At 38.9% G+C, this 15,133-nt stretch overlaps 1 protein-coding gene across 3 annotated transcripts in view; it reads right to left on the bottom strand.

The window, feature by feature from the left end:
* Positions 1–15,133, bottom strand: part of LOC139973074 (uncharacterized) — a 53,810-nt gene that overhangs the window by 5,091 nt on the left and 33,586 nt on the right. For 2 of the 3 annotated variants that reach the window (XR_011795137.1, XR_011795136.1), the window contains exons 25-29: positions 6,640–6,954; positions 5,832–5,982; positions 4,654–4,811; positions 2,365–2,679; positions 1,585–1,841 (exon numbers count right to left, since the gene is read on the bottom strand). Coding sequence is in view for 1 of the 3 variants with exons in the window: in XM_071979449.1 (XP_071835550.1) it covers positions 2,365–2,679; positions 4,654–4,811; positions 5,832–5,982; positions 6,640–6,954 (939 nt within the window). In the remaining 2 variants the exon portion in view is untranslated. The remainder of the gene's footprint in view (positions 1–1,584; positions 1,842–2,364; positions 2,680–4,653; positions 4,812–5,831; positions 5,983–6,639; positions 6,955–15,133) is intronic. The other variant, XM_071979449.1, reaches the window with a different exon arrangement.

The raw sequence follows: 15,133 nt of genomic DNA, 5'->3' as shown, positions 1-15,133 counted from the left end.
TATATACACAGGGCTAATTTTTGAAAGAATTTTAAGGCTGTCCCTCCGATGAATTCCTTCCAATAAAAGTACCAAAAAATACTACTGGAGTTGCCTGACTTCATACCATCACATACATCATGTGCACTAAAGTTTTTAAATACATACCCAGGGACTATTATGTTAGTTACATACGTCCTGCAATTTATAAACAATATGGAGCGTCTTGTATTGATTTAGCCTTATAGGTGAGTACTATAACCTTACGCTACGCAGGCCTAGTCTATCGGCCTGATGCTTAAGTCTTTTCCTTAGTGACTAGTCTTAAGGAGATCGACTTTGCAAAAATATTGAACAGAACTGTAGAGTTATATGCTTTGTACTCCAGCTAGCTTGTCATACGTGCCTGTGGCTGTGAGGTAAAACGCAAGTGTGGTGTTGGCTGCCAGGGTCTGTAGTGTACAAAGTTATTATACGATACCTTACGTATAACCATTAGTGCATATGTACAGTTAAAACATTCTGTCTTTAGTAATAACAAAACATGCCAAATGCAAGTTAGCGATGCTAAGGGTGTGCATATAGCTAAAGTGTAGGGTATTCCCATCATTACGGAACGTTACAAAATGTGATGTATTTCCTACGTTGTTTCTAATATGAATGAAAGGCGATACCAAGAAGCTGCTAACACTCTTTTGTGACAGATTTTTGATTTTAAAGAATCGTGTTGAACACTTATGGCAAATAAGCTAGTCGTCTGTTGGACAACCTCAGCAGGGTTTTAAGTTGTCAGATGTGATTTTTGGTCGTCTTGGACGATCAGACGACCGATAAATTCAAGCCTTGATATATATATATATATATATATCTATATATATAGTATATATATATACTATATATATATACATATAGATATATGCATATAGATATACAGCAAATAGCACAAAGAGAAGAAAATCTGTCAATCTGGTAGATGAGTATAGTAGAATTATTCTTCAACATTTCTAAGGACATGCTTCAAGTTCATTCTAGGCACTATGTCAAAAGTAGAACAGGATGCAACACCTAACAGCAAGGCTACAGAACAAACAATCTATTTGTGCTCCATAGTGTCGCACACTAGGTAAGGCAGTTTCACACTGCTGGTATGCAGAAAAAACCTCTGTTGTTTGATATTGATTTATCCTAGCTGAGCAGTATTCTGTAGCTACTGCAGCCGTAGGCCCAATTTTACTTGGGGAGGCTGTAACGACTTGACCGAAAAATGTAACCAAAAATTTTCAGGCGCTCCACCCATGCTGAACATGTTTATGTACATATCATAGGCTTTTACATTAGTAATGGCAAATTTGTCGTGCAAGCTTAGAACTTCATTTTAATAACCAAGGATATTTTTTTTAAAGTATTGATTCCCAAATGCTACATCATTACAATTTATGTTTCTTTCAGTAGGTGCCCGAAAAATTCTCAGCATATTGCCCGAATTTTCACAAAAATATTTGGTTGGGGGGGGGGGGGGGGCTGCAGCCCCTCGCCTCCTATGCCTATGACTGCAGCTATCTTTTGACACTGTGTCTTAATAAACGACTGGTATATGAACACTACCTTTAATATGGTATACTATTGTTAAGATATCCAGATCAGCCATCATCTGGCTGGCTGATGGCAGTTCTGCATTAGTCTTCGCCTCCCCCTCTCCCCTGCCCTGACATCAGGTGGCCTCCAGCTGCCTGATTACCCACGCTACCGCTCGGCTGGGGTACAGGGGCGTTACAATATCAGTCTTCTTCGTCTATTTCCCTGAAGTTACAACATTCATCATTTCAACATTGTTTGGAGGCAGATTCTGCAGGAACACCACCCTGTGGAAGAAAACAAAATCGCTTCTCGTCCAATCCAGCATGATCTGTGAAATGATCTGAATGAATGATTATAAATGTAAATTGTAGAGGAAGTACTATGGAACTCAAATAATTTGACACACAGCACAACAGAACAAAACAGGACAATTATTCTTGGCAGAGAATCAATCTCCCAACATGTTTCAGGTAGTGTTTGCATCTAATTGGAGGAAGTTTTTAATAATTCTTCAGCGGATACAAAATAATTTAATCTACGTTTTACCAACTTAACGGTGACTCATGACAACAGATGCACATGAAGATTAAAAGACAGTGGTTCATTTTGGTTTTTTCATGTATTTTCTCATAGCTGTTCCCTATTGCTGAAGTCTGTTCTTTTTTCACACCCCACATATGAACTGCACTGTTGCACGAGATGTCTATTCCAGTCAGACACAAATGATTAGGAACATGTTGTTAGATCAGGTACAAACTGACGACACAAAGACAATTTTCTGATATATCAGCTTTAAAAAGATCTTACCTTTTGTTTCCCATATCGTAAGGTTCACCGTTTTTGATAAGCCATTCACTCCGCAGATGTAGTACCCATTTTCGGGTATCGAGAAAAGTCCGATTTGGAGAGTTGACACGAGACCATCTGTGCCATTCAGGTAGGTCGTTATCTGATGTAACGAACTGCTGGTCAACGGTTGTGATGAGCTGCCATCCTGAGCCGAAGAGTGGTACCACTCTATATCAAAAGCGGTGCTTGGGTCACCAGCCACACACTCCAGTGAAACCGTTTCACCAATTCTTATAGAACTCGCAATGTTTGCAAGCAGAGGGCCAGAGTAGGCTGTGAATGGTATAATGTGAGTATAATAGAGTCAGTATTACCAATATCAAAGGAACTTATCATATTATACAGACCATGAGAGGGCCTTGTGGTCAAGTGGTTTAGGCAGTGGACTTGTGATCTAAGGACTACAGGTTCGAGCCCTGGCCAGATCATTGCGTTGTGTCCTTGGGCAAGGCACTTTATCTCCATTGCCTCTCTTCACCCAGGTGTATAAATGGGGACTTGCTAGGTGACTTGTAAATATAGTTGCGTGCACCGGTTTGTGGCTGCACCCTATGGGAAGTCCCCCAGGGGACACGTGGCTGTGGTGCACTGTGGTGCCCCAGGAGAGATTGTTTGAATTGTGCACACTTTGGCGTGTAGGTGTGACAAGTTACCAATGACCAGGGTTAGGTACAGCGCGGCGAGACTTTATTGTAAGTTGCGGTATATAAGAACTTTTAATTATTAATTATTATTATTATGTCTAATCTGCTATAAATTTTATTCTTGAATGTGGTATTTAGAACAGCTGTATAAGGTGGTGTTGTTTAGGATATCACTACAAAAAATACTAAAATTATTCACAAGCATGTTTTCTTTTGTACAAAGTAAAATAGTCTTTAAGATAGAAATTAAAATTAGAAGTTAAAAAAAAATAGAAGTTTTACTCAACCTGACTGACAATGGCATAATGTCATGTCAGGGAATAACAAAATTTTTGTCCACAATTTGTGTGATTTTGAATTATGTTACTTCAAAACAACTAAGGATATAATACAATTCTGTACACAAAACACAGCTGTGCATAGATCTTTTTGTTTATATAGCAGTTTAATTAACTCCTGGCATGTAGCATATTTTAGCCCATCAAATCAATTATATTCCCCATTTCTACGATGAAGGAAAAAACCCAATAATGAATTAAAAAAATATAAAACAACGACCATAAACAGGCTATAGAGCCCCACACAGGCCATAGAGTCAACACAGGCTACAGAATCTATCACTCCTTTCTAGAACCTAAAGTTAAACACATGCCACAGTCTTCTAAGACAAACTTGATCCAGCAGATGAGGTCAACTATCTTTTTCATGTAGTTTGAGCGCCAGGAGCTATGTTGAGGTGGAATCTTCTAGACAACAAGAAATAATTATCATCAGAGTGCCTAAGCTGGAGAATTGCCACTAATTAATTAAAAGTAATCAATCCTTCATGCAGAAGAAGTTTTGTTCTCTTCTTGATCTTATCACAGACCATTATTAAAGCAAGATAGTTGTATCTTCTGGTCGGCTGTAATTTTTGGACTATTCTGGTCAAGTCAGATGTTGTCCTTACAAAACAACTGGATAACCTTCCATCCATATTTAGCCGGCCACACAGAAGACTTTGACTGACTTTGACTCAACTTGAAACCATTGTCATGGAGACAGTTGTGGATAGTCGAGTAGTGTGCTTGCGCTTAAAGGAATTCTTTAATGGCAGTCTATTGGGTATATGACAAAAACTCCATAATTTTTCATCGCCAGTCCTAGTTTGGGGAATTTCCATCCTATGATTCAGCCCCCCCCCCCCTGACTGTATGGACGCTCTGCCACTGATCACAGGGGAATAAGCTTGAATGTGACATGAAAACTGAAGAGTCAGTCAAGGTATGGGGTTGGTGGAAGTTAAGTTGTGTCGTGATCAGTCAGTCAACGTGCGGGGATGTGGGGAGGCCTTAAGAGGTCTATAGGCTACAATCTTTTCATTTCTTCTACTTAGTAAGAGACCTTCTATAGGTTTAATGTATTTAGTCTTAGACTTGTATTTGTTAGCTGTACACATCTTCTGTTTCTTATTCTTTTTTATCTATTTCTCGTATTTAAATCTAAAAACACATCTCAATCTCTGGCGTCTTACATATTTCCTATCATGACTGTAAGTACTCTTTCTTTTCAATATGATGTCAAAAGTTTTTCTGACGTGTGGAACAAAATTCTACAACTTTACCTTGAAATATTCCAATGACTGCACTGTCTTTTACGATGTCGTCTTGACTGGCTAGACAAGAATAGTATCCGTCATCTTGAGAAAGGTCACTTGAATTTACAAACAGCTCAGATGTGATGTTGGTACCTATGACTTGTTGCATGACAGTGAATTTGGATCTGTTATGAACATGTAAGACAAAAAAAATAAAAAAAGGGTCAAAAAAGTTATAAAATTTGACTAATAATTAGCTACAAGTGATACAGACGATGAATACCAATACTCTATTTATATATATATGTCATTATAGTACACAACATTTATGTATTCATTCAATTAAAGATAAGTAAACATTTATGTATACATTGAATTATCGATCAGCAAACATTAATCTATCTTTGAAACCACTGGGTTAGACCATCATGGTTTGACATTAAGTATGGCTGTTTCAGTCTCTTAATTTCAGTGAAAGAAATGTTCTGTGTTTAATTAACTCACAATTTTTTTTTCTTTTGTTTAAACTATAGCGAAAGATGTATTTGGTTATATTTCATTTTAATTGGAATGAACTTTGAGTTTTTGAAGCCAACCCATTATAGGGGGTCCTCCACTGTCCTCCCTCAGAAAAAAAACTGAAATTGTAGACTTCAATGGTGCATACTGAGGTATATTATTAGACACACCCCCCTCACCCCCACACACACCCTTGGATCCTCACCAGAGGCAGTGGTAATAAATCTATGCGATGAGATATTATCCGTTGAGAAGCAACCAGCGATTTTAACTGTAATAAGATAACACTTTGACAATAAAATAAAAAATTAATAAAAAAATTAATATTGTCAAAATTATGTGTAAAAGAATGTCACAGATTGGTAAACTTCTGTGCTGTGGCCGAGTGGATAAAGGCGGTAGCATTTAAAGCAATGAGGCATAGCAATCGGGAGGTTCGGGGTTTGATTCCCGGCCGGGTCATAGTAAGGTGGGTTTTTCATCCAAGAGCAATCTACGGTTTTCCCATCTGAAATGACTTTCTAATTCGAAAAGATTCCAAATTTGAGTTAAAATGTTGAATTGGAAGCTACCCGACGTGTAAGTTGTAATCCATAAGCCCTTGCGGGTTTCACCCACATTTTTGGTCCCTTAAGCGTCGTAAAAATAACTGCTGATTATTATTATTATTATTATAGATTACTTACCCTGGCTGTGTCTCTGTAATGTTTTCACCTGTTGGAGTCATCCAAGTAATGTTTGCTTGAAGACCAGTAAAGCTTACAACACACAATAGTTGATAATGTTGAGCAGAGCCGTTGTACTGTCCATCCAGAGAGATCACCTGGGAATCATCCGCTGTTGAGAGGAACGAAATATGAAGAACTTTGCATACATGAATATTTAAGTATTAATAGAGTATTAATTATTGCTCCTTGTCGATATATAAATGATGAAATCCAACTTGGCTTCTTTCTGACATCTTTCAAGAAACAGGACTGTGTGTAGTATCATGTCTGCATAACATTATGAAGCATTGGTCTCCTTGCACACAGAAGATAGCTTTGTTTTCACCTTTGCCTTTTAGGTTTTGATGTCATAAAATTAAGCTTAATATTCTTACCTCTAATGGAGCTCTACCTAGTCCTTAAGCTCCACTATTGATGGCAGTATTAACAGTATTATGAGGATAAGCTGAGACACACTAGATACTTAAAATGTTTTGTAGGCTGTCTGTATCGAGTTCATATGATAGCTGTAAGTCAGTTATGGCATGTGGAATGAAGCAAGCAGGTTTAAAAATAAATATATTTTCTAATTCATTTCTGAGTACAGTATGGAAAGGTTACCTTGTCAGAGCAAAGTGTCTACACCATTGCTGCACTTAATTGAGGGTTTTTGATGGTGGGTGCAGTGACCACCCCCCCCCCCCCCCACCCCCACCCACCCCTCCCCCCACACTCATCTGGCACCTTCCCACTACAACACATATGCACACAATTGAGAGATTCTTACCAATTGGAATCTCTAAATATGTTGTATTCTGTAGAGAGGTAACACTGAAGAGGTTGGCTTGACAGGTATAGTTCATGTTGTCCTGGCCCGGATCTGCATCTGTTATCATTAAACTTGAAGTTATCAGCCCTACGAGTGGTGCTTCTGTAATGCTCATCCGTCCAATCACGTCCCCGGAACTTATCTGCGGGAGGGATGGAGGTGCGTGCCAGGTGACGTTGGGAGGTATAGATGTGTATGCAACTTGACACTCCAAGACACAGATGCTGGTAGAAATATCACAGGATGATGAAACCAGAACGTCATCAAGGGTTGCTGTAAAATGATCATGGAATAAACAATGCATTGGTGATACACTGATAATGGAAGGAAATTAATAATAATGCATGTTAGCACCTGCGACAGACTATTGGTGACCAGTGAACATATTGTAAATCACTGACTAAACTTTACTGATATCGCACATTGTTAGACTGATTAGTCAACTTTTCATTTTAGACACCCGTTACCCATTTCTCTACCTAAGGTTATTCCATTCTAAACTTTCATTTGACATATATGCCACACCCATTATCCATTTCTCTCCTTACGTTATTCCATGCTAAACTTTCAGTTAAGATCTGTTACATCCGTTATCCATTTCTCTACCTAAATTTATTCCATTCTAAAGGTGATATTTTGCACTAGAAAATAAATGGCACTATTAATTATTCCTTAGTTTTCTGCTCTTTGTTTCAGGCTGCTTCTGTTTCTGCACTCTAGCACCAGGATATGATGGTAGAAAACTAAAGCATTTTGGTGCTCTTCAAGTGTAGTGTATGTGGAGCGGCCCTAAATACAAATACAATGGAATTGAATAAACAAATTCCTACACATTGAGCAAATTCTCTCTTGGTTTCAGTTAGTAATCAGAACACAGTGTTATCGATACCACAACTTCCAGAACTGGTTAAAGCTTGAATTTGCCTGCACAAATTAGTGGTTGTATACCCAACTGCTAAAAGAAAGGTTTAAATCTATCTGTAGAAATAAGCTGACTCTATCAGCTAACTGTTAAAGATTAACAGGTCCTCCCAGGAACTGAATTGGTGATGTATAAACTTTAAAGCTTCACAAAAGATACACTGAGGTCAAAACATTAAATTTTATGCAACATACATTTTGTGCATTGGATTCAATGGTTTATCAATGGTTTTTTTAAGATGGAACTGTTGGTAACCACATATATAATATATGGCTGGGTCCAATTGATGGAAACAAAATTCAAAATACAACTCAAAATATACATTTTGATGATCGATGAACATTGTTTTCCTACCATCAAGAATCAGACTACATAATTTTGAAGAAAAGTATGTATTTCTAGAGCTTTTGACACTTGAGATGGTAGAATGAGAAGTAGGGCAGAAGACCAGATTGAGCTGGTAACCAGTAGAGGGCAGTGGTTATAGGTAACCAGATGCTCTAGACAGGGTACAGTGAGGGCAGAAGACCAGATTGAGCTGGTAACTTGTAGAGGGCAGTGCTTATAGGTTACTAGCAGAGCCTTATATATGGCCCCGGTTACCAGATGCTCTAGACATGGTTCAGCAAGGTGAGCAGACCAGATTGAGCTGGTAACCAGTAGAGGGCAGTGCTTATAGGTTACAAGATGATCTAGACAAGGTACAGTCAGGGCAGAAGACCAGATTGAGCTGGTAACCAGTAGAGGGCAGTGCTTATAGGTTACAGCAGAGCCATATATAAGGCTCTGGTTACCAGATGCTCTAGACATGGTTCAGCGAGGGCAGCAGACCAGATTGAGCTGGTAACCAGTAGAGGGCAGTGCTTATAGGTTACCAGCAGAGCCGTATATATGGCTCTGGTGACCAGATGCTCTAGACATGGTTCAGCGAGGGCAGCAGACCAGATTGAGCTGGTAACCAGTAGAGGGCTGTGATAATAGATTACCAGCAGAGCCGTATATATGGCTCTGGTTACCAGTTGCTCTAGACATGGTACAGCGAGCGCAGCAGACCAGGTTGAGCTGGTAACCAGTAGAGGGCAGTGCTTATAGATTACCAGCAGAGCCATATATATGGCTCTGGTTACCAGATGCTCTAGACATGGTTCAGCGAGGGCAGCAGACCAGATTGAGCTGGTAACCAGTAGAGGGCTGTGATTATAGATTACCAGCAGAGCCGTATATATGGCTCTGGTTACCAGTTGCTCTAGACATGGTACAGCGAGGGCAGCAGACCAGGTTGAGCTGGTAACCAGTAGAGGGCAGTGCTTATAGATTACCAGCAGAGCCATATATATGGCTCTGGTTACCAGATGCTCTAGACATGGTACAGTGAGGGCAGCAGACCAGATTGAGCTGGTAACCAGTAGAGGGCAGTGCTTATAGATTACCAGCAGAGCCGTATACATGGCTCTGGTGACCAGATGCTCTAAACATGGTTCAGCGAGGGCAGCAGACCAGATTGAGCTGGTAACCAGTAGAGGGCAGTGCTTACAGATTACCAGCAGAGCCGTATATAGAGAGAGTTTGGCCAACTGGCGATTTGTGACGTCACACGCAAACCATGGGCATCAAAATAGGTCCAGTTGTCGTTACCAGTTGCGCGAAACACGAAAAACACCACACACAATATATAGCAGCTTTGCACACTGTTCTCGTTGCGAACAAACGAAGCAACTCAGAATGTCAGATTTTGACAGGCATACGAGGAACAAAATGGATATCAGGTAATGAATTAGAGTATGCGTTAGTTAACGACATTTACGTTTATCTTCACACCTGAAATGCATAGAAAACTAGCTGAAAACCTGTCATTACACTTGTTTTATTTTACGCCTCATACTACTAGTCCTACTTTAGTCATACAAACGAAAAGCACACATCACAGTCCTGGCTAGGCTAGATTACAGACGCACAACTATAGCATCAGGCCTTCATTAATAGATCCTTCAATTAAATTAAGTAGGCCTACACATAAAATGACAATTTATGCTTCACTGATCATTTCAGGTTTGCCAAAAAGTAGTTGTACCAGAGGTCATTGTATTAAACTCCAGAAGTTACATAGTAGGATTAATATTCGGCATAACTTTTTCTCTAAAGTCTAATACAACTTATACAAGGGTTGTGAATGGATGGAATGGTTTGCCTGAGAAGGTTGAATTGCAAGTAGTGTGAATAGGTTTAAGAATACTTTGGATGAGTACATTAAGCATTGTAATTGGGTATGACATTTGATGGCCTCGGTTTTATTCCTCTCATATAGCCTTAGGGTCCTTAATGGGGACTTGAATGTCTCTCCTGGTCTTTTTTTCTACTAAACTAAACTATATACTTGAGTGTAGGAGTTAGCAATAGTTGGGAGTCTGTGGGCAAACCTAAGACTGATATTGTGGTGTTAATTTCTCAGGAATGTAGTACTAGGCTATAGTAGGTGCAACAGATTGAATGGGTCTGTCGAGAAAAAAAAACCCTGCAACAACTGAAGACTGGTGTATGTTGTAGCTTATGTATTTTCCATTAACATATATACTATAAGGTCATGTCCTTAATAAGGTTTCATGGATCACACTGACATAGTGTGCCTACTTGTCAGTGTTGTCAACTGAGCACAGGGCTGATGACATCATTCAGTTTGTTATTATGCAGACAGCAAATGGCCATAATGATAATTATTAATTGTTACTTATTCTTCATACTGCCCTTACTGGCCTTACCTGAACAGTGATGTATAAAAATGCAAGAAGTTGTTAAGCTTTCCATTTAAGAATCGTTTCAGCCTGTCCTATTTCAAACATATGATTGGCAGGTTTCCACGTTACATAGCTTATCAAAATGGAGCTGTTCTGTAAAGCAAGAAAATCACACATATGCATGCATACAAACACACTCATATATAACAATTTCTGAATATCTTTTCAGCTGCCCAAAGGTACTGGAATGCAAGCTCTGTTGGGTGAATTAAAAAGCCCTCATTGTACTCTTTTATCATGGTCAGCGTAGCTGGAACCAGCAATGATGGTGATGTGGATTTGACAGTACCTAGACAAGAATTCAATAGCTGCTTTGTGTTGAAGTGGGTTCAACTTGCTCAAGGCCATGACAGGATGACGACTAGACATCAGGATGAATTATCTGTTGCAGAGCTCTATAAACCAGGCAGTTGTTAAAATATCCATTGGGTGACCCTCACAGTCTACCAGGCACTGCATCGCATAAGCAAAATGAAGTGTGTGTGATACCTTCATCTTATGAGAGTGGAATGGTATCAGTGTGGCCTCTGTCAATTTGGCTTCAAGTCTTTGTTTTCTTGAAAGCTGAGAAGATCTTTCATTGGTTTCACACTGACCTCTGTACTTGACAATTGAGGTGTATTTGCCAGTTCAGGAGGAAGCCAGATTTTAATTACATTAACCAATGCTGACTTTTTTTTGGACATGTGGTACATCTGCAAGGAGGTGAAGGAAGCAGTTGGATGGATGTGGAATCTTGTTGATAGTCTGGCAGTCTTATCCACAGATTATCCCAAAGCTTCTCCACATTGCCACATTCAGAACTTATTACATTGATAAACTTGAAAATTGCAGGAATCTAACGAAGCACCCATCAAGGGAATTTGTTTGAATAATTATTGAAAGCTGTGACCTTCTGATGTGACAGACTAATGTGAAATAAAGGGCAGTAGATTACCTTGTAAATGAACCTTGTTATTGTTTGATTGTATCTAATGTTTGCAAAATTTTAAGTTGCATGCTACCAATTGAAACATAATTCTTTCTCTATTAATGGGATATAAATACTTCTCTTTAAAGGGTGTGAAAACTCCCGCACAAAGAAACGTCTCATGCCGGTTATCTGACCTAGTTTCGAATGCGGTGTAACAGAAGTGTTAGACACTACCATTGATCCCAGAAAATACACACACAGCTTGCTACCATCTGTAAATAGACATTAGTGTACAGTCAATACAAACATCACAGTCAATACCCACAACACAGTGCACATAGCAGCGTGGACATCTCAGGTCTAGATAAAAGATAACAAGGTATCAGGTTTCATTACTGTCTGCATTTTGTAGCGACACAAAAAAAACTTCACTTGCAAGCAACGGAAAGTAAACTTTTTCAGAGCGCGGCATGCGGTTTAGGGCAAGTCTTCAATACCTTTAAATATACTGCATCGGTTGTTGTCACTCGATCATTTGCTTGTGTGTGAGCTAAACAGCTTAAATAATATGTAATAAAATAATACAAACTTTCAAATTGCCAGATATTTACTTGCTCAAAATCATTATCCAATCATGATTTGTTGCTATCCTTGAGTCCATTATTCAGATGATGAGGCAGATTCCCTTCAACTCTCCATGATGAAGGTAAAACCTTATATCTTAACCAACTGCCATTGAGTGTCCATTTGAAAGTTTCAAACACACAAGTGCATTGATTAAAACGAAGACTTTATTGCTGTGGTTGCAGGAACTGGATTTCAGTCTAGAAGTCACCAGGTTTGTCTTTATCACAGTCTGCTAACTGTGGCTTTTTATGTTAGGAGTTTTTCTTCAGAGCACATGTCACCTTTGATTTGTAAAAAAAGTCCTGAAATTCAGGGAGTTAAAATTTACTATCTAAAGATAATTTAAAAAGATTTTTTTTAACTTCAATTGTCAATGTGGGTGTCAATTAAGGGAATAAGGAGGTACTGATGCAACTTTGATAAATGATAGTTGACTGCATCCAAATTAAACCAAGGCCTAGGCTATACTTTTGAAGAAGAAAAAATTAGGCTGAATTCATGTTCGCCTAAAAAGGCTAGGCCAATGCTGACAATTAACACAAACCAAGATCATTTAACCATTTGGGCACTTGTTTATGGCATACTAAAAGGGTCTATATTATTAGGCCTGTATGCATACACAACCCACAAGTTGCCAATGAGTATAGACCTAGCCTAACTAGTTTAGGCCTAGGCTACTTTGTTTTCCATAGACCTATTTTAATTGGGCCTTATACTGTGCCATATTATGTAATGTGCTATAACAGTTGTAGTAATAGCAAGAATGGTCCAGGTCTAACTACTGTAAGCCCAGGCTTAACTTATGCTTCGGGCTTAACTAAGGATAAGGGCTTTACGTGATGCCTAGCGGCTAGCCCACCCTTTTACATTAAACTAAAAGTGATACTTTTTTAGGCTAGGCATAGCCTAGGCATACAATAACTAGGAATTAGGATAACTATATGTGCGACTGAAACTGCCATGCCTATGATAAGAAGAGCTGGCATAATGAAATCGAATTTGTGGATCGTAAAACGAAAGAGAATAGCCATGCATGTCATTACAGAAACCAGTCTGAACGTAAAATTCTCGCATTGCTTGTACATTACTCGTATTACACTAGGGCCTATGGCTAGTATGGGCCTAGGCTACACAGACTTTTTTTCATTAGATATCCATCTTGTTCTTTCTACTTCAAAAATATTCCTCTTCTTTTATGGTCAGTCGGAAAATCAAACAACAATATCCATGTTCTGACCGATTGCAGCATCCCCAGCACCATTTCTTTCATAATTTCGTACTTTTTTCGTGTACACAAACGATAGTCTATACACTGTGAGTATGCGTGTCGCCTGCTAAAAAGTTTTCAAGTGGACCTATTTTACCACCCTGTGTGGGCGTTTTCCCTCTCGACCAATCCAAATCGGTTACATGGTTGGCCAAACTCTCTCTATATACGGCTCTGATTACCAGCAGAGCCGTATATAGAGAGAGTTTGGCCAACCATGTAACCGATTTGGATTGGTCGAGAGGGAAAACGCCCACACAGGGTGGTAAAATAGGTCCACTTGAAAACTTTATAGCAGACGACACGCATACTCACAGTGTATAGACTATCGTTTGTGTACACGAAAAAAGTACGAAATTATGAAAGAAATGGTGCTGGGGATGCTGCAATCGGTCAGAACATGGATATTGTTGTTTGATTATCCGACTGACCATAAAAGAAGAGGAATTTTTTGGAAGTAGAAAGAACAAGATGGAGATCTAATGAAAAAAAGTCTGTGTAGCCTAGGCCCATACTAGCCATAGGCCCTAGTGTAAAACGAGTAATGTACAAGCAATGCGAGAATTTTACGTTCAGACTGGTTTCTGTAATTACATGCATGGCTATTCTCTCTCGTTTTACGATCCACAAATTCGATTTCATTATGCCAGCTCTCCTAATCATAGGCATGTCAGTTTCAGTCGCACATATAGTTATCCTAATTCCTAGTTATTGTATGCCTAGGCTATGCCTAGCCTAAAAAAGTATCACTTTTAGTTTAATGTAAAAGGGTGGGCTAGCCTCTAGGCATCACGTAAAGCCATAATCCTTAGTTAAGCCTGAAGCATAAGTTACGCCTGGGCTTAGACCTGGACCATTCCTTCTATTACTACAACTGTTATAGCAAATTACATAATATGGCACCGTATAAGGCCCAATTAAACTAGGTCTAAGGTAAACAAAGTAGCCTAGGCCTAAACTAGTTAGGCTAGGTCTATACTCATTGGCAACTTGTGGGTTGTGTACACATACAGGCCTAATTATATAGACCCTTTTTAGTATGCCATAAACTAGTGCCCAAATGGTTAAATGATCTTGGTTTGTGTTAATTGTCAGCATTGGCCTAGCCTTTTTAGGCTAACATGAATTCAGCCTAATTTTTTCTTCTTCAAAAGTATAGCCTAGGCATTGGTTTAATTTGGATGCAGTCAACTATCATTTATCAAAGTTGCATCAGTACCTCCTTATTCCCTTAATTGACACCCACATTGATGATTGAAGTTAAAAAAAAATCTTTTTAAATTATCTTTAGACAGTAAATTTTAACTCCCTGAATTTCAGGAGTTTTTTTACAAATCAAAGGTGACATGTGCTCTGAAGAAAAACTCCTAACATAAAAAGCCACAGTTAGCAGACTGTGATAATGACAAACCTGGTGAGTGACTACTAGACTGAAATCCAGTTCCTGCAACCACAGCAATAAAGTCTTTGTTTTAATCAATGCACTTGTGTGTTTGAAACTTTCAAATGGACACTCAATGGCAGTTGGTTAAGATATAAGGTTTTACCTTCATCATGGAGAGTTGAAGGGAATCTGCCTCATCATCTGAATAATAGACTCAAGGATAGCAACAAATCATGATTGGATAATGATTTTGAGCAAGTAAATATCTGGCAATTTGAAAGTTTGTATTATTTTTTTACATATTATTTAAGCTGTTTAGCTCACACACAAGCAAATGATCAAGTGACAACAACCGATGCAGTATATTTAAAGGTATTGAAGACTTGCCCTAAACCGCATGCCGCGCTCTGAAAAAGTTTACTTTCCGTTGCTTGCAAGTGAAGTTTTTTTTGTGTCGCTACAAAATGCAGACAGTAATGAAACCTGATACCTTGTTATCTTTTATCTAGACCTGAGATGTCCACGCTGCTATGTGCACTGTGTTGTG

This window comes from Apostichopus japonicus, chromosome 9 (genome assembly GCF_037975245.1).
Source record: "Apostichopus japonicus isolate 1M-3 chromosome 9, ASM3797524v1, whole genome shotgun sequence".
Taxonomy (NCBI): Eukaryota; Metazoa; Echinodermata; class Holothuroidea; order Aspidochirotida; family Stichopodidae; genus Apostichopus; species Apostichopus japonicus.
The sequence above is the reverse complement of the archived record's forward strand: the minus strand, read 5'-3'. Positions and strand labels throughout refer to the sequence as shown.